At 35.0% G+C, this 19,124-nt stretch overlaps 1 protein-coding gene across 1 annotated transcript; it reads left to right on the forward strand.

The window, feature by feature from the left end:
- Positions 1-495: 495 nt before the first annotated feature.
- Positions 496-2,224, forward strand: LOC126728870 (LOB domain-containing protein 24-like). The gene is made up of 2 exons (XM_050434625.1): positions 496-651; positions 1,868-2,224. Exons 1-2 carry the CDS (start codon positions 496-498, stop codon positions 2,222-2,224), a joined length of 513 nt encoding a protein of 170 aa, XP_050290582.1.
- The last annotated feature ends 16,900 nt before the right edge of the window (positions 2,225-19,124 follow it).

Here is a 19,124-nt window from a genome sequence, read left to right on the forward strand (position 1 = left end):
ATAAAAAAGTAAGAATAATGAATTTTATTTTATTTTTTAAAATTTATAAAAAAAAAATTAACTAAATTGATGGTTAATAAATAAATATCATTTAAAGTGATATTTAGATACACAAATGCCTTCTTTCAGGAAAAAAACACACACACACACACAAATGCCTATTTAAGGTTTTTGCCAAAGGCCTCAAATTGAATTCGGCCAGCCCTACTTTAATCGAAACTATATTATTCTCCTTTTACCTTCTGTTTCATAAGGAAATTACTACCTTTTGTTTCATAAGGAAATTGTATGGAATAGAATTTTTGTTTTTGAGTAGTGTTTCACCTTTTATTGGTTTTGTAATTTATTGCTGTTTTAATCTCTATGAGACCGGCAAACCCCTTTATGAATTCAGCTATAAACTTATCACCATTATATATATATATAGAAACCAAATCTCTTCTTTAGAATAAGTTTTGAAAGAAAATCTTTGAGTAGATTCTCGAAATTCTGACAATGTCCCATTCAACTAGATGTGCAGCTTGCAAATCTTTGAGAAGGAGATGCACTAAAGATTGTGTTCTTGCACCATATTTTCCTCCAACCAATCCACAAAGATTCGCTTGTGTTCACAAAATCTTTGGTGCTAGCAACACTGCCAAAATGTTAGAGGTATGACCAAATATATATATATATATATATATATACACACACATGTTAGTAGCTAGTAACATATTTTTCATTTATTAATTAGTTAACATAAAGGTATAATATAGATATTATTTCATATGCATATATAGAGGAGGGATTAATATTTCAGCTTGTTTGTCGTTCACCGAAAAGCTTTCTATCTTATTGAAATAATCACATAGATGGTGTTAATGATCTCATTAAGATGTTTCTTAATGGATTCTTTCTCTAATTCATCTTTGATTGGTAAATATAGTGAAAGAAGATAACAAATGACACTGATTTAGTTTTATTTATTTAATTAATTACGTACTCTGGGATTTTTTTTTTTTTTTTTTTTCGTTTACTTTTATTCCAATACATTAGTAGGTAAACAAATTTTACCCATTTTCTAAATACAAAGTACATTACAGAATCGATATTCATGACTAAGAGAAAAAACCTTACTACAATAATAATGCAAAGATGATATGTTTTGTACTATTGTCTACTATTGTTAGTGTTGTTCTTCAGTTCTTACTTTGTTCTAGGAAATAAAACAACCATTTCTATAATCAATATGAATTTGAACATGTTTTACTTTCCTCTTTTTTTCCTATCATTGTAAGCTTTGAGTTCATCATTTTATGTTAATATCAAATTTGTTTAGTACCTTTTCCTCCTAAATTTTCTTGAAACAACACTTGAGAAAAATTTTATAAGTGTTTTGAGTAAGTGAATATTACTACCTAATGAAGTTGACTAGATCAAAAATATTTAAATTCATCTCAATTTCCATCTGCATTATTCTTTTAGAATTTAGTTATTTGAGCAACTAATTTAATTGACTCTACTCCTAATGGAAATGTTTTTTATTAGTCTTGAAGCCGTTTGATATTTTCCATATATAGACTCTTTGTTAACTTTTATCAAGTTTAATTTTAATACCTGTCACAAAAAAGCGTGAAAGCACTAGCATTTGAAATAGATTCTTTGTCAAATTAAGTTGCCTGAGTAATTAATGATTTTCATTTGACAAAAAAGAATCCCAAAATTATTTTACTGTGAAATTGATTAGTAGTACATTTTTAACTGAGCTACTTATCTTTATTACTTCAAAATTTAGTCCCTTATGTTCATCTCTCTAGTTTATTTACCCAAAAACAAAAACAAAACAAGAAAGCAGGTTTCAAGTTTTTTTCATCATTTGGCATTGCAGCAACTTCCACTGCATTTACGACCTGTGGCAGCTGATTGCATGTCTTTCGAAGCAAGTTCACGTGTTGAAGACCCAGTCTGTGGAAGTGTTCGGATAATCTCTCGACTCGAAGAACAAATAATTGAGGCTCAGTCTGAGCTAGAAAAGACAAACGGTGAAATAGACTTTCATAATGCACAACAACAACTACAACAACAACAAATGCAGCAGCTTCAAATGATTGATGCTGTTGCCCAAGAAGGTGAAGATCAGCCTTCATGGCTCAATTCAAGTCAACAAGATCCTTTCTCCAACGTAAATCAACAGCTATTTGGAGACTACAACCATTCCAGTACCTTTTGTGGCTTTGAATTTTGAGCAAATTATAAGTTTAGTTTATCCACGAGTTATGTTAAGGATATTACGGATGATTTAGATGTTTATGCATTATGTCATTGAGGTGGTACTAATTAATCACTTGAACTCTCTCTTTCGTATTATCTGTTTTCTTCTTTTAGCTTTTGAGGTATCTGAAAATACTTTATCTAGTTGCATTCAATTATCAACTGTCATATAGCATATTAACCCAAAAAAAAAAAAGGAATATTCACATCAATCTACGTGTCTCTTAGGAAGATGACAGTAATTATGAAGTGTACTAAGAAGACTATTTTATGTTCCCCTAGCTACAGCAAAGTGGCCCCTTCCATCATAGTAAGTAACAATAACAAAAATCTAGCTCCCTTTTAATTTCTCTTTTTGCAAAAATTATTTTATTAGTTTATTTCCATAGGAGTACTTTAATACTATTATTATACAAATAATTAGATACATTTTTAGAATAACATTTCCTTTTAAAATTAGAAATCCATCTACTAATAGTATTAATACTTTTTTTTGTTTCTAAATTAGATAATATCTTTTCTTTCCTTTTTATGAATTGCACTTACAATTTATTGTCTTAATTAATTCTTTCCTTTGTATTCTCTATCAAGTGAATTTTGAAGGAACAATTTTCTCAAACCAAGGTTCAGTTGGTATTGGCAACAATGCTATTGTAGTGCTGAGTTGCCTAGTGTATCATTGAAATCCATTGAGCTTATAAACCAATGAATTTCCCATGAATATATTATTATGTAAGCTAAACAAAAAAGAAAAAAAACATTACATCATTATTTTTTATATTTAGAACCATTAAAGATTTCTTCTTATATTTTCTGTTCTCATTTTTAGATTTTTTTTATACGTAAAAAAAATATAAATATGACTATATTTATCTTAAATCACATATGACTATATTTATCTTAAATCACATATCATGTGCACAATGATTAGAATGCCATGTGAATATTATATAAAACACTTTCAACAATTTGTTGACAATGAATTAGTCCAAGATTGTGATTAAATAAAATCTAAATGAAAAAAATTTAGTTACAAAATTGGTATCCTAAGGCTACAACATTACTATATATTTTGAAAATCTAATAGTTGAATTGCATGTTCTTTATGCCCTTATATTTTATGCATAATTTTAAACTAAAAAAAGACTTGCAATTTAAACAATTTATTGATGACATAGTAATTGATTTTTAATTTTCTAGAAATTTTGCAAGAATAGAGGATATAAGAAGAAAATGTAATACAGTGATGGATTTGTCAAAATTCACCTCCAGTAAAAAAAAATATATATTGAATAAAGTTGTAGCTTAAGGTTACAACCAATTTTGTACCTAAACTTTGTCAAAATCTAAATCACATAGATATGCTATCAAAACAATTGAATGCTAGATGGAATAAAAAATAAAAAATAAAAAAAGGGAAATTAAATTTGGATTTTATTACATTTTGTACAATAGTAATGACACTCAAGCTCTTTGGATGCTGCCTATCCACAATCAATTCTACTTTTTTTTCACCCTTGTGCAACAAATTTTATCTGTATAATCATATAAGAATCTATTTTCTTATTGGCAAAAATACTATTTTGGTCTCTACATTTTTTTTTTCTACCATTAACTCATAAAAAAAAATTAGAAATAAAAATTAAAAAATTTCAAAAAGAAATTAATTCCTCATTAAAAAAAAAAAAAAAAAAATTGATTGTCTGGATTTTATTGTTTGTTTGGTTTTTTTCACTTTCTAGCTAACTAGTCACACAATACATCCAAAACAAATTAATCTCTAATTCATTTTCTTTTCTTGTTGTGAGCTTTCTTGGTAACCAAACACAACACACCCTTCTTATACAGGCAACAAATAACCCAGAAAAGCAACATCCATATGAGTTTTGAAAGCCATAGATCTAATGGTGTTGGTAATGTCTCTTTCTATTTTATACAATCACTTTTTAATACTCACACCAAATTATCTATTTTAAAATCTATTTCAATAAAATTTATACTATCCTTAACATTCAATACAATTATATTAAACATCTCAAAAAAAAAAAAATATATATATATATATATATATATATGTATAGCTATATTAATGAATTTCATTGCACAAATTTAATACTACTATTTTGTGAAATTTGGCTCAATATATGTGCCTCAGTCACTTTCTTTTTAACAAACAAGTATTTTATATCAATATACTTTGAAAGTGAAACAAACATAAATAAAGAAATGACATTTGGCCAACAGAAGCAAACACAACCATATATATCATTATGTGACATGCCACTAAATCAAAATTGTCCATTCTTGTGACTCGGCAAGCAAGAAAAGAGCTTTAACTCTAAGAAACACATTTTCCTAAAGAAGTCACATTTGTATTTTACGTAATTATTCTCACTTCATCTCATCTTGTACTGGTAGTCTGATCTAGTAAAGGGATGTTAACATCCTGCAGCAAATTCTATATTTAGCCACTCTTTTTGGTTCATTTCATGTTACTTTGGTTTCTCACTTTCAATTCTTCTCACCCAACCCAGCCGCACTTATTTCTATAATTTTGTTCTCACTCTCTTTCCCTTTCTTCCTCACCTATATTGTACATCCAACAAACCTCAAGAAGCTAAGTTCTTACCACCAAACCACTTCCCTATGTTCCCTCTCTCACACACCTACCGGGTAGTGGCAATAATACCAAAAATATTTCACTTCTCGCACTTTTTTTGTCTCTTTCACTTTTAAGAAGGGTTTTAGGGGAATAAACAATGTGACCGAAATTATGGTGGATGATAGCAAGGATTAGGTAGTTCTTTTGGGTGACAGAAGAGATGTGGTGGAGAATGTTGTTGAGTAAGATGTCTATAAGGAGCAAGGGTGGATTGATGCATTTAGGGGCCTTAGGCAAAAATTGATGATAGGCCAAAAACGTATTGACCCCTTGTGATGAATTAATTTATTAATTAGCCAAGTTTGTTATTTAATCAAATTAACATGCAAACGCGCGGTAGTACAAACAAATCACCAATTAAACTAAGTATGCAGCGGAAAATAAATTGACATGGTAATTTGTTTAAATGTAGGGAAAACCTACACGACAAAAACCCCACCGGATGATTTTAAAGTCACCATTCCCAAGAATTCACTATTATTACAACAAGCAGTTACAAGTAAAGGAATCTCAGTACCTTCTACCAACCTACAGTTGAACCCTTACCCCAATATTCAATTGGACTTATTCTACAGTGATAATTTCTCCTTTTCAATGCACGGCTTCCAGTACGTGACTAACCAATTGTGCGGATCCCAGTATGCGACTTCAATCACCAACTAGAGAAGGTTGTTGGTTGTAAAGTTCTTCAGTTTATCACACGATGAAGATCAAGAAGCTCCTTGATTACGAAACCCTCCGGTGTACAAACACAACAGCTTCTTCATAAGAAAGATGAACTAAGGCAAATTCTGTCTCTGGTCACAATTTGCATGAACAAACTTTGCTCAGCACTTGTGCAACTTGTGTCACATTTGACTACCCTTAAAATAATCCTTATATATGTCTAGGGTTATAAGAAAAGAAAGCCCAAACATATAATCACGGATTAGATGAAAAACAGTCCTGAAAAACTGAACTTCATAAACCTCGACAGATACCTATTTGTTGAGCTGCTATCGAGCCATGGGATTCAGACAGCTCTAAGTCTCGATAGATGCTAGCTATCGAGTTTTAATGAATAGCACTTTCCACACTTGAATCTTGGACAAACTTGCATGGTTTTAACACTTGAACTTGAAACAAGGTTTCTTAAAGCATTAAACACATCTTAGATCTACTCAAATACAAGTAAAGTGCGTTTTGTCAAAGGATTAACCAATTGTATAAAAGAGTAACATATGTTCCTAACATGTAAAACATATATGTCCTAACAATCTCCCCTTTTGGCAATCTATGACAAAACCACAACAAACAAATGAACATATGAGAGAAGTCATAAATCATTCAACCCATATTCACTTGTTGAATACAATAAAATCTATCTTAATACAAACTCTTGAAAAACTTTGCAAAAAGAGAGTTTATGGCAAGTAGACTTTGACAATCTATATTTCTAAAACATTTTAAACAAAACTCATCAAGGCATCTTTATATGAAACAGAAATAATAGATTGCATACAAGAAATAAGAAGCATGTGCATAAACTGAGAAAAGAAATAACACATGTAAGGGTAGGTGAAAAAAAAAAACATACATCAATATATAAAAAAATATAAGTACAATATACGTCAAAATGGTCACAAGACCCATGTACAAGAACAATGTATCTAAAAAGGAGAGAAAAGAAAAAGATACATAAAAACCTCATTACATCCCTTAATATCAACACTCCCCCTAACAAAAATCTCCTATACTAACTCTCCCCCTAACTATGACTACTCTTATAACCAAAACTACTCCCACTTTTTGTCACGAGTGACAAAGGGTAAGAGTGTCAAGTAGACATCTAGTCAGTACTAGAAGAGCTAGCATCTCCATCATCCTCATCATTGGAAGCAGTAGCATCATCATCATCATCCTCATCCTCAAAAGCCTCTGGAGTAAGTGGAGGAGAAGCAACGAAGCCACCCATGACTGCCTGTTGTCGTGCAATACGACCAACACAGGTGTTCACCTGACACAACTCATTATTGAGAGTGTCGAGGTGAGCATTCATGCACTGAAGCTATGCCATGATGTCCCCAAGAGTCACACCGCTCGTAGAAGAAGAGGGAGCAGATATCGATGAAGGTGAAGGAGTGGGAGGAGCTGCTGACCCGGACCACCTCAACCGAAACTGTGCCTCGCTCCGTTTAACGGTAACGGCATCTATAACACCCATAACAGAGAAGTGATCGGACAAGGGAAAAGGAACAAAAAATTGGCGTAAAATCCTCGTGATAGCCGAAGGGAAGATAAGCTTATCATGGGTCACCGAATCCCTATACACATCTATGATAGAAAGAATGAACTGAGAGGGAAAATCTATACTAAGATGCTCTAAAATTGAAAGCAAAAACCGAGCACGGGGCTCTGTAATAGAGTTATAATGAGATAAGGGATGAAGAACAAAGGTCATGACCATGTTAAGAAAACGAAGGCCTTTAGCAAAGCCAAAGACTCCCATTCCCTACTGTGGATGACAGTGGTAAGGTCAGCGTCGGAAAAATTCGACAAGATGACTTGGCGTTCAGAATGAATGCCTCGTCAAGAAAAGTTCTCAAAGAAGTCTAATTTGGCCTTCTCATTATAGAACCGGACATGGGATGGTGTAGGATCAGAAGACATGGATGCCCCGGAACGAAGAGGTTATCAAGACGGAGTGGATTTGCGTTTGGGTGCCATAGAAGCAGACTAACACAAACAAAAGAGAGAGAGGGAGAAAGAGACAATCAGAAAAGTCCCAAGTAGTAAAAAATATATCAAAATATAGTGAATAGAAAGAACATATGCATGAGAATGCATGAACATGTGACATGCAAAGGTAATTTCATCATGGGCTTAGCCCAATCCAATCCTATCAGCACACAATCAGTTGCACATATATAACACACGTCTAAATGCATGAAAATATAGTTGTAATGCAAATGAGATGCAATGCATGAAGTTTTTAAAATCAAATCTTTAAAACTCATACCAATAAATTTGCAAAAACCTCATCAATTTGAAAAATCCTAAACATTTTCCAAAAACCCCAATTTTTAGGTCAAAAGATATGAAAATGCATGAAAAAGAAGGATTAGGACACTTACCAAGTGAAGAAAACTTGATTAAGGCCGAAAAATACTTGAGGAAGAGGTTAGGAGTGAGAGAGAGAGAGGTTTTGGGAGGTGAGAAGTCTAGAGAGATTGAGCAAAATGAGAGTTAAATTACGCTGACCCTTTATATACAAGCTCAGTAATTCTCGACAGATCGAAAGGTGTCGAGCTTTAACGGGTTCGACAAATGAAGCTATCAAGCAGGTGTCCAAGGCAAAAAGAATCTCGATGGATCGAGGATCTGTCGAAGAGCTATCGAGGGGACAGAAAATTTCTCAATCGATCGACCTAGCTATCGAGAGGTGTCGAGATTACGATAAAAAGCAACAAAAGAGCTTGTTAGATAAACTAGGTATCGAGAGCTGTCAAGGAGCTGTCGAGATTGCTTAAAAACAGTTTTTCAAGAAGAAAAAATCACAGTCATGAATGCAATCAAACATGCAACTCAACCAAAAATCCAAACAATATTTTGAACTCTTAAAATCATCTATCAACAAAAAGAATGTTAAGCACATAAATCCCAAAACACACACACACACTAAACAAGTCTAACCAATTTTATATTTCAAAAACAAGTCAAGATAGTTTAGTGAGCATACATTAACACATGTAAACCTTGTGATGGCCAAATCACATTGTACCTGCATGTGTATCAAGAGTAGTAAAGAATATTGTGTGTTATGTGTGAAAAACATCGCAAGATTGCATAAGTGTATACATGTTATGACGATTTGAGATATGAGAAAATCACTTTAACTCACACACAATTATAACTATTTGATAGGGACTATCACCTTTGAGGTACATCCTATAACTCCCACATCTCCTAGAATACACGCTTACAATCATATATAAAACATTTTGATTTTTTTGCTTTTATTTTTCTTTGCATATTTTTCTTTTAAGCAAATCATGCATGGGCATATATGAGAGAGAAAAGAAATACCCAATGATCTTAAGCATTTAACATTCCACTTTTGCTATGTCGAAGTATACAAATGTCATTTCATGATTAGTGGGTCATAGTGGTGAGATGGTTATTTATGTCTTTCTCTTAGGATTTTCTAGTCCTTCCCGTCAAAAAGAGTGATACAAGTGTTAAATACAAGAGATTACTTAATCTTACCCATCATAAACACGAGCCACAAAGCTCACTTGTTTAGTTGTGTATAGAGATGCTCATCTAAATTACAAGAAATACAAAATTTAGAAAACTTTGTTTCAATGGTCATCCAAGGTACACAAGTACCAATGTATACAAACACACACTGTTTTTGTATTTTTCAATTTTTCAATTTTTTTTTATTTTATATGAAAAACAAAACTGAAAACAAAACCAAACAAAAACATGTTAAACAAAACAAAATAAAGCATAAAACTAGATTGACTCAAAACAATAAAGCAAAACACACAAGTAATGAAACAACAAAAACAAGAAAGGGAGAGAGAGAAGAAGTGACAGAATTACTTGGAGCCCTTTTCCTTCCACACCTTGGAAGAATCTTTTCGTCTAGGAAATCCTTGATCCTGCAGTGAGGGGGAAGAGTTAAAACTGTTCAAGTTTGAAAGAAACATGAGAGCTTTGAGAAGAACTCCAAGAGAAGCAAAAGAGGATGGAAACTGATTCTGGTTTCCTGATGCGATCATATCGTTGCTCTGTTGAGTGGCTAACCACTTATAGCAATTTGGTCGAGTATGGCCAGCTACTCCACAGTGATGACAAAGATGTTGTTTCTTCTGTTTAAGCTTTTAAGAGTTAGCCTTCTTAGCCCTAGGGTTTTTAACTTCTTTCTTATCCTACTTAGGGGGTGCTCCTAAGATAGATTTACCCTTATCTATGTTCTCACTAGCTAAATCAGTTTTGATATTAGTGTTCTCAATTTCAACATTATTGCTAAGAGAAACAAAAACAATAATACTAGTAGAAGCAACACTAGGAGAAGAGAAATCATACCCTAAACCAGTTCGATCGGAAGCAGATTTCTGAAGATTGAGCATCTCATCGAGCTTAGCGCTTGAAGTCCTTTCCAGTTGAGCTCTGACTTGGAACAGTTCTGCCTCAAGCTTCTTAGTCTTCTCAACCAAGAAGTTATTCTCAAACCTCAATGCTCCAATAGTCTGATTGGCTTCATCAAATTTTGTAAAGATTTCTTCTCACTTAAGCTCCACATCACTAAACTTCTTGGTAGTCAACCTATACAACTTCTCATGCTTTTCTAAGACCTTGTATAACTTTGCATAGGCTATGTGGATGTCATCTTGTTCATCCATCTTCTCAAACTTAGACTCCACCAACTCCTCTTCTTCATCCACGTCTTCAACAATTCCCTCAGTAGGATTGATAATGGCAGTGAAGGCATTCAGAATTCCATTATCCTCGTCTTCTAAATCATCCTCAGGTTCTGTGTCACTCAATGTAGTGGCAAGTGCCTTGTTCTTCCTAATGCTCTTGAGATATGTAGGGCACTCCTATTTCATATGTTCAAAGCCTTGACACCTAAAGCACTTTGGTCCTGAGGAAACAGTGTACTGACCGCCATCCCTAGCATCCTTCTTCCCTTTATCTTGGTTCTTGAACTGTGAGGAGCTAGATCACCTATGGTCCTTGTCAAAGCCCTTCCCATTTGCATTCTTCATGAACTTCTTGAATTGCCTTGTAAAATAGGACTTCATCTTAGAATCTTCATCGTCTTAAGACTCATCAGTGTCACTGCTCTTGGCCTTCAATGCCATGCTCTTGCCCTTACCCAACTTACCAATCCTCGTTAAACCTAACCCATAGGTCTGCAGATTACCAACCAGCTCTGTCAAAGGAATCTTGTCAATGTCCTTTGATTTCTTGATCACGATGATCTTGGCGTAGAATCTCTCGGGTAGAGATTTGAGCACCTTTCTCATAATCTTAGGTTCAGGAATGGTTTCCTCAAGATTGAAAGCTGAGTTTACTATGTCCTTAAGTTTGGCATAGAACTCATTGAATGACTCATCCTCCCCCATCTTGATTTTTTCAAAGCTTATAGTGAGCCTCTGGAGCTTTGAATCCTTGATAGCCTTGGTTCCCTTATAGGTTGTCTAGAGAATGGTTCATGCTTCCTTCACAGTTTCAGTGGAAGATATTTTCTTGAACTCCTCATATATGACTGCACTAAATAAGGCATTCAATGCTCTGCTATTGAAATTTGTCGCCTTGATCTTAGCATCATCCTAATCAACCGGTGCTTCCTTCAGCTTGGTCCAGCCTATCTCCACAACTTGCCACACTTTCTCATCTAAAGACTGCAAAAAAACTCTCATGTGTACTTTCCAGTATGTATAGTTAATGCCATCAAATAAAGGAGGTAAAATAAGAGACAGTCATCTATCCATGACAAACAGGGGTCAATGGATCACACAGCAAAGATTAGCCCTAATCAGAGTGTGCCTACTCTGATACCACTTAATAAGCCAAAAACGTATTGACTCCTTATGATGAATTAATTGATTAATTAGCCAAGTTTGTTAATTAATCAAATTAACATACAAACGCGTGGTAGCATAAACAAATCACCAATTAAACTAAGTATGCAACGGAAAATAAATTGACATGGTGATTCGTTTACAAATGGTGAAAACCTATACGGCAAAAATCCCACCGGGTGATTTTAAGGTCATCACTCCCAAGAATTCACTATTATCACAATAAGCGATTACAAGTAAAGGAATCCCAGTACCTTCTACCAACCTACAGTTGAACCCTTAACGTAATACCTAATTGGACTTGTTCTGTAGTGACAATCTCTCATTTCCAATGCACGACTCCCAGTACGTGACTAACCAATTGCGCGGATCCCATTACGCGACTTCAATTAACAACTAGAGAAGGTTGTTGGTTGCAAAGTTTTTCAGTTTATCACATGATGAAGATCAAGAAGCTCCTTGGTCACGAAACCCTACGGTGTACAAACACAACAACTTCTTCACAAGAAAGATGAACTAGAGCAAATTTTGTCTCTAATCACAATATGCATGAACAAACTTTGCTCAATACTTGTGCAACTTGTGTCACCTTTGACGGCCCTTAAAATAATCCTTATATATGTTTAGGGTTGTAAGAAAAGAAAGTCCAAACATATAATCATGGATTGGATGAAAAACAATCCTGAAAAATTGAACTTCATAAACCTATCGAGCCACAGGATTCAAACAGCTCTAAGTCTCGATAGATGCTAGCTATCGAGCTTTAATAAACAGCACTTTCCACATTTGAATCTTCAACAGTCTTGCATGGCTTTTACACTTGAACTTGAAATAAGGTTTCTTGAAGCATTAAACACATCCTTGATCTACCCAAATACAAGTAAAGTGCGTTTTGTCAAAGGATTAGTCAATTACATAAAATAGTGACATATGTTCCTAACATGTGAAACACATATGTCCTAACAACGTTCACCCCAAGATGAAGGTGTCTCACAAAAGAGAGATGAGAGTTTGTCTTTGGACACAGTCCGCAGATGAGGACAACCGGGGTAATCAGGATGTGATACCCTCAGAATGTGTAGCACCTCGGATATAAGATCCGAAGTGACTACAATGCGCGTATCTCGAATGCGAGTGATGAAATGAGGTAAAGAGTAATCAAATCTAAGCATCTTGGAGTAGAACTCCTGCATGATCACAGAGGGACAAGTGACCAAGATGTCACAAAGAAACTCTCAACCCCTACTGTGAATGACAGTGGGAAGATTAGTATCGAAAAAATCCGAAAGAATGACTTGGCATTTTCGAATGAATGCAGCGTCAAAAAAAGTTCTCCAAAAAGTCCTTACAGGCTTTGTCATCACGGAACCTGACATGAGAGGGGATAGTATCAATAGTGGAAGAAGATGGTGCCCCAAAACGAAAAGGGTTCCGAGACGGAGTAGACTTGCTCTTTTTAGGTGCCATGAATATACTAACCAAGAGAGAGAGAGAGAGAGAGACGCAAAAAAGTACCAAAAACAGTTAATATCAATAAGAAGGAAAGGAATGGTACGTATGCATGAAAAATATATGAACATGTGACATGCAACAATAAATACATCATGAGCTTAGCCCAATCCAATCCTACCAGCACATATGATTTCAACATAGTAAACACACATCTATAATACATGAAACAATGTGAAAATGCAAATGTGATGCAATGCATGAACATATAGGATCATTTAAGCAAAACCCAACCCAAAAATTTTGCAAAAACCTCATCAATTTTGAAAAACCCCAAAAATTTTCAAAAACCCCAAAAACCTAGATCTATATGAATGAAATGCATGAAAAAGAGTGAAAACAAGATCATACCAGAGATGGGAAGATCAATCTAGGCTGAAGATCCACTGGGTAAGAGGTTTAGAGAGAGAGAAAAGTGTTTGGGGAGGTGAAGGGTCAGAAACTATCGAGAGAGATCGGAGAAAATGAGAGAAATTATCGCGCTGAGCTATATAAAGAAACACGAAGTTCGATGGATCAAGAGGTGTCGAGACACTATCGAGCACTAAATCTCGATAGATGAAGCTGTCGAGGTGCTATCGAGACCTATCCACAGCAAAGTGACCTCGATGGATCGAATTGTTATGAAGCATCTATCGAGCAATTAGAAACTTTCTCGATGGATCGAGAATCTGTAGAGAAGCTATCGAGACAAATTCTTAAAAACTTCAATGGATCGAGATTATGATAACAGCTATCGAGAAAGAAGATCAAGAGGCTCGATAGATAGCTTAGCTGTCAAGAGGTATCGAGAAGCTGTCGAGAAATGCACAAAACAATTTTTCAAAGAAGAGAAAAAAACATAAATGAATACAATCAAGCATGCTACTCAACCAAAGATCCAATCAACATTTTAAGCTCTCAAAAACGTCTCTCAACAAGAAAAATGACAAGTATTTAGATCCAAAAAACTTACACACACACACTAAACGAGTCTTACCAATTTTATATTTCAAAAACAAGCCAAGACAGTTTAGTGAGTATACATTAACACATATATTCCTTGTAATGGCCAAATCATATTGTACATGCACATGTATCAAAGATAGCAAAGAATATTGCGTGTTATGTGTGAAAAACATCGCAAGATTGCATAAGTGTCTACATGTTATGACGATTTGGGATATGAGTAAATCAATTTAACTCACACACAATTATAACTGCTTGATGGGGACTATCATCTTCAAGGTACATCCTATAACTCTCACATCTCCTACAAGACACGCTTGTAATCATATATAAAGTATTTTGATTCTTTTTACTTTTATCATTCTTTGCATATTTTTCTTTTGTTAAGCATTTTATGCATGGGCATATAAAAGAGAGAAAAGAAATACCTAATTATGTTAAGTTTTTGACATTGCACTTTTACGATGTCGAAGCATACAGATGTCATTTCATGATTGGCGGGCAACAATGGTGAGATGGTTATTTATGCCTTTCTCTTAGGATTTTTTAGTCCTTCCCATCAAAAAGAGTGATACAAGTGTTAAATACAAGAGATTACTTAATCTTACTCATCACAAACACGAGCCATAAAGCTCACTTGCTTAGTTTTGCATAGAAATACTTATCTAAGTTACAAAATATACAAAGTTTAGAAAACTCTATTTCAATGGCTATCCATGGTACACAAGTACTAATGTACACAAACCACACATTGTTTTTATATTTTTTTTATTTTTCAATTTTTTTTTTTAATTTTTATGAAAAACAAAATAAAACAAAATTGAAAACAAACAAACAAAAACATGTTGAACAAAGCAAAGCATAAAATTAGATGCAAATGCATGAAGAAGGAGGAGAAGGAGAGGAGATCAATCTATGGAGATAACACCAATGTTTTGGCGAAGGAATTCAAACCGTTTGCTATCAAGAGGTTTGGTGAACAAATTAGCCTTCTGATCATCAGTGTGAATGAACTCAAGAGTGAGAGTACCATCTTCGACAAGCTCCCGAATGAAGTGATGTCGAATCTCTATGTGTTTTGTTCGAGAATGTTGAACAGGATTCTTAGAGATGTTGATGGCACTGGTATTGTCACAATAGATGGTAAGATGTTCTTGACGAATTCCATAATCAAGGAGGAGTTCTTGCATTCATAGAAGTTGGATGCAACAGCTACCGGCAGCGATGTATTCAGCCTTTGTAGTGGATAATGAAATTCTACTTTTTGCTCATCCAAGAGACAAGATTATTACCCACATAAAAACAATCCCCCGAAGTACTCTTTCTATCATTAGAATTCATAGCCCAGTCTGCATCAGAATATCCAACTAAGACATCATTTGTGTCCTTACTATACCACACAATAAAATCGGCAATGGTTTTAACATACTTTATGATTCTTTTCAAAGCAATGATATGAGACTCTTTGGGATTAGCCTGATATCTAGCACACACTCCCACACTGTAACTAATTTCAGGTCTACTAGCAGTAAGGTAAAGAAAACTACCTATCATGCTTCTATATAGAGACGAATCAACACTTTCTCCCAACAAATTAACAGTGAGTTTAACATTTAGGCTCATAGGAGTTCTAACAAAACTAGCAGATTCCAAACCAAACTTTTTCACAAGATTTTTAGCTTCTTTAGATTGAGATATGAATATACCTGACTCTTGCTAACAGATCTGCAACCCAAGGAAGTGATTCAACTCTCCAATCATGCTCATCTCGAACTCGTCCAGCATGAGTTTGGAAAAACTATAAGTAAGTTCATCCTTTGTCGACCCGAAGATGATATCATCAACATAGACTTGAGCAACTATCAACTCGCCGTCTTCCCTTTTGATGAAGAGAGTTTGATCAGTTTTTCCTCTTGTGAACCTATGTGATACTAAGTATTGTGTGAGCCAATCATACCAAGCTCTAGGGGTTTGCCTTAAGCCATAGAGTGCCTTCTTGAGGTACAACACATGGTCCGAAAAGTGTGGTCCAATGAATCCTTTTGGTTGAGCCACATAGACATTTTCTTTAAGGAACCCATTCAAGAAAGTAGTCCTTACATCCATTTGGTAAAGTTTGAACTTCAAGTGACATGTCGGGGCTAGGAGAATCTTGATGGACTCCATACAAGCTACTGGAGTAAATGTCTCATCATAGTCTACTCCTTCCATTTGAGAGTATCCTTGAACCATAAGACGAGCCTTGTTACGGATCACATTACCCTCCTCATCAGTCTTATTGTGGAATATCCACTTTGAATGATGTGCTCACCTTCTAGTCTAGGTACTAGAGTCCAGACATCATTCCTTTGAAACTAAAGCAGTTCATCATGCATAGCCTCAACCTAGCTTTCATCCTAAAGAGCTTCCTCAACCTTGGTGAGTTCAACCTGCGACAAATAACAAGAATAGAACACAAAGCTAGAAACACATTTATCAACTGTACGCTTCTTTAGTGTAAGTTCATTCATGTTTCCCACAATAACTTTAGAAGGATGATTCAACTTGATCCTGGAGGAATGTCCTTTCTCTTCATGAGATTCAAAATCAGGTGAGGTAAGTATGTCTGTTGAACCTTCTACAACACTTGGAATGCCGGGAGTACTTGGAGATACGGGCTCTTGATCAACAATTTCTTGAACATCCTTCGGCTCGAGAGGAAGAATTTCTTTGGGGATTTCTTCACTAATTTTCTCAGAGTCGGACTCTAAAGCTTCATTGATAACAACATTGATAGTTTCCATCACCTTCTTGGTTCTCTTGTTGTATACCCGATAAATCTTGCTTGTAGAGGAGTATCCCAAAAATATTCTTTCATCGCTTCAGGAGTCAAATTTTCTCACATTCTCTCTATCCTTGAGAATGAAACAAGTACTTCCAAAGATTCTGAAATACTTAACATTTGGCTTCCTTCCCTTCCATAACTTATAGGGAGTTTTCTTGGTACCGGATCTGAAATACACCCTATTAATCATGTGACATGCAATGTTGACGGCTTCTCCCCACAAATTTCTAACCACATCTTTGTTGTGCAACATGGCTCTAGCCATCTCCTAAATAACCCTGTTATTTATTTCTACTACACCATTATACTGAGGAGTAATAAAAGCAAAGAATTTTTGAGATATATCTGACCAAGTGCAAAAGGATTCCATGTATGAGTTCTCAAATTCTTTACTGTGATCACTTCGAATTCGATCAATCTTTAAGCTCCTCTCATTTTGCAATCTTGTGCACAAGGCTTCAATGTGCTCAGGAGCATCTGACTTAAATCTTAGAAGAATGACCCAAGTGTACCTAGTGAAATCATCTACCACAACAATGATGTATCTCTTTTCACCAAGAGACTATGTTCTAGTCGGACCCATAAGATCCAGATGTAGGATTTGGCTCAGGATTGCCCATTTTTAATTCCAGGGTTTCTCTAAATTTGAAAGTTATCACTTGGTAAGTTTCCATACCAAGGCTCAATCTAATTAAGTCCGTAGCGTCTACCAATTTCGCCATATCCCCCATTTTTGTGTTCAATGTGCTCATCAGTGCCTGACCCTGAGATGTGGATCATCCAAGGCACATTAGCATAGCGTACTTCTCCTGTTCAAACCGGGGTTTGAAACCAAACTTCTCCTCAGGAGGATAAATGGGGCGATTCAGGTGAGATCCAATGTAGTAGCGAATGTCTGAGTGCCCGGATGTTTAGCTTTTGTCTATTTCCCAAGCTGACACGGTCCACACACAACATTGTTCAGTCTACTGAGCTTTGGCATCCCTAAACTGATTCATGCTTAGATACAATTGAAAGATGTTTGTAGCTAGCATGTCCCATCCTTTAGTGCCATAGATCTTCATTTAGTAAACGAATGCTATTGCACACAATATCAGCATCAGAGACCAAACCATAACAATTGTCTAGAATGCGAACACCATTTATGAGTTTCTTTCCAAACTCATTCAACACAAGGCATTTCCCCTTTAAGAACAACACCATAAAGTCTTAATCACATACTTGACTTATGCTTAATAGGTTCACTCTCAGACCTTCTACACAAGGCATTTCCCCTTTATGAACAAAGCTTTCAACTTTCACTCTTCTCAGACGAACTCATCTGCACATTTTCATTCTGAGACAGTCTAGTTTCTTCTTTGTTATACTACGATCTTGTCTAATAATCATCATGATAGATTTCAAATAACTTTTAGACTTGCACTTTCTGATACACTCAATTAAGTAAAGATTAGAAAAACAAGATGTATTTGAAACCAAAGATCTTTTCATGCCGATTGCAGCCACGACAACAGGGGTCAATGGATCATACAGCAAAGATTAAAATCTAATCAAAGTGAATTTGCTTTGATACCACTTGATAGGCCAAGAATGTATAGACCCCTTGTGATAAATTAACCAATTAATTAGCAAAGTTAATTAATTAATTCAATTTGACAAGTAATATGCGTGGTAGCACAAAAAAATCACCAACTAAGTTAATATGCAGCGGAAAATAAAGCTGTGATGGTGATTTGTTTACGAATGGGGAAAACCTCCAAGGCAAAAACCCCACTGGGTGAACTTAAGGTCATCACTCCCGAGAATCCACTATTATCACAACAAGCGATTACAAGTAAAAGAATCTCAATACCTTATACCAACCTACAGTTGAACTCTTACCCCAATACATAATTGGACTTATTCTGTAGTGACAATCTCTCATTTTCAATGCACGGCTCCCAGTACGTGACTAACCAATCGATGCACGGATCCAAGTACGTGACTAACACACCAACTTGAGAAGGATGTTGGTTGCAAAGTTCTTCAGTTCATCAACATGATGAAGATCACAAAACTCCTTGATTACAAAACCCTACGGTGTACAAACGCAACCGCTTCTTCAAGAGAAAGATGAACTAGGGTAAATTGTCTCCGGTCACAATATGCTTGCAACAACAAGTGCAATAACCTTATGACGGCCCTTAAAATAATACTTATAAATGTTTAGGGTTGTGAGAAAAGAAAGCCTAAACACATACACATGGATATGCATGAAATTGGATCTAAAAAACTTATTTTCATAAATCTTGATAGATAGGTTATCCATCAAGCAACTGTCGAGCATCAAGCTAAAACTATCTTTCAAACCTCAATA

This window comes from Quercus robur, chromosome 5 (assembly GCF_932294415.1).
Source record: "Quercus robur chromosome 5, dhQueRobu3.1, whole genome shotgun sequence".
NCBI classification, from domain to species: Eukaryota; Viridiplantae; Streptophyta; class Magnoliopsida; order Fagales; family Fagaceae; genus Quercus; species Quercus robur.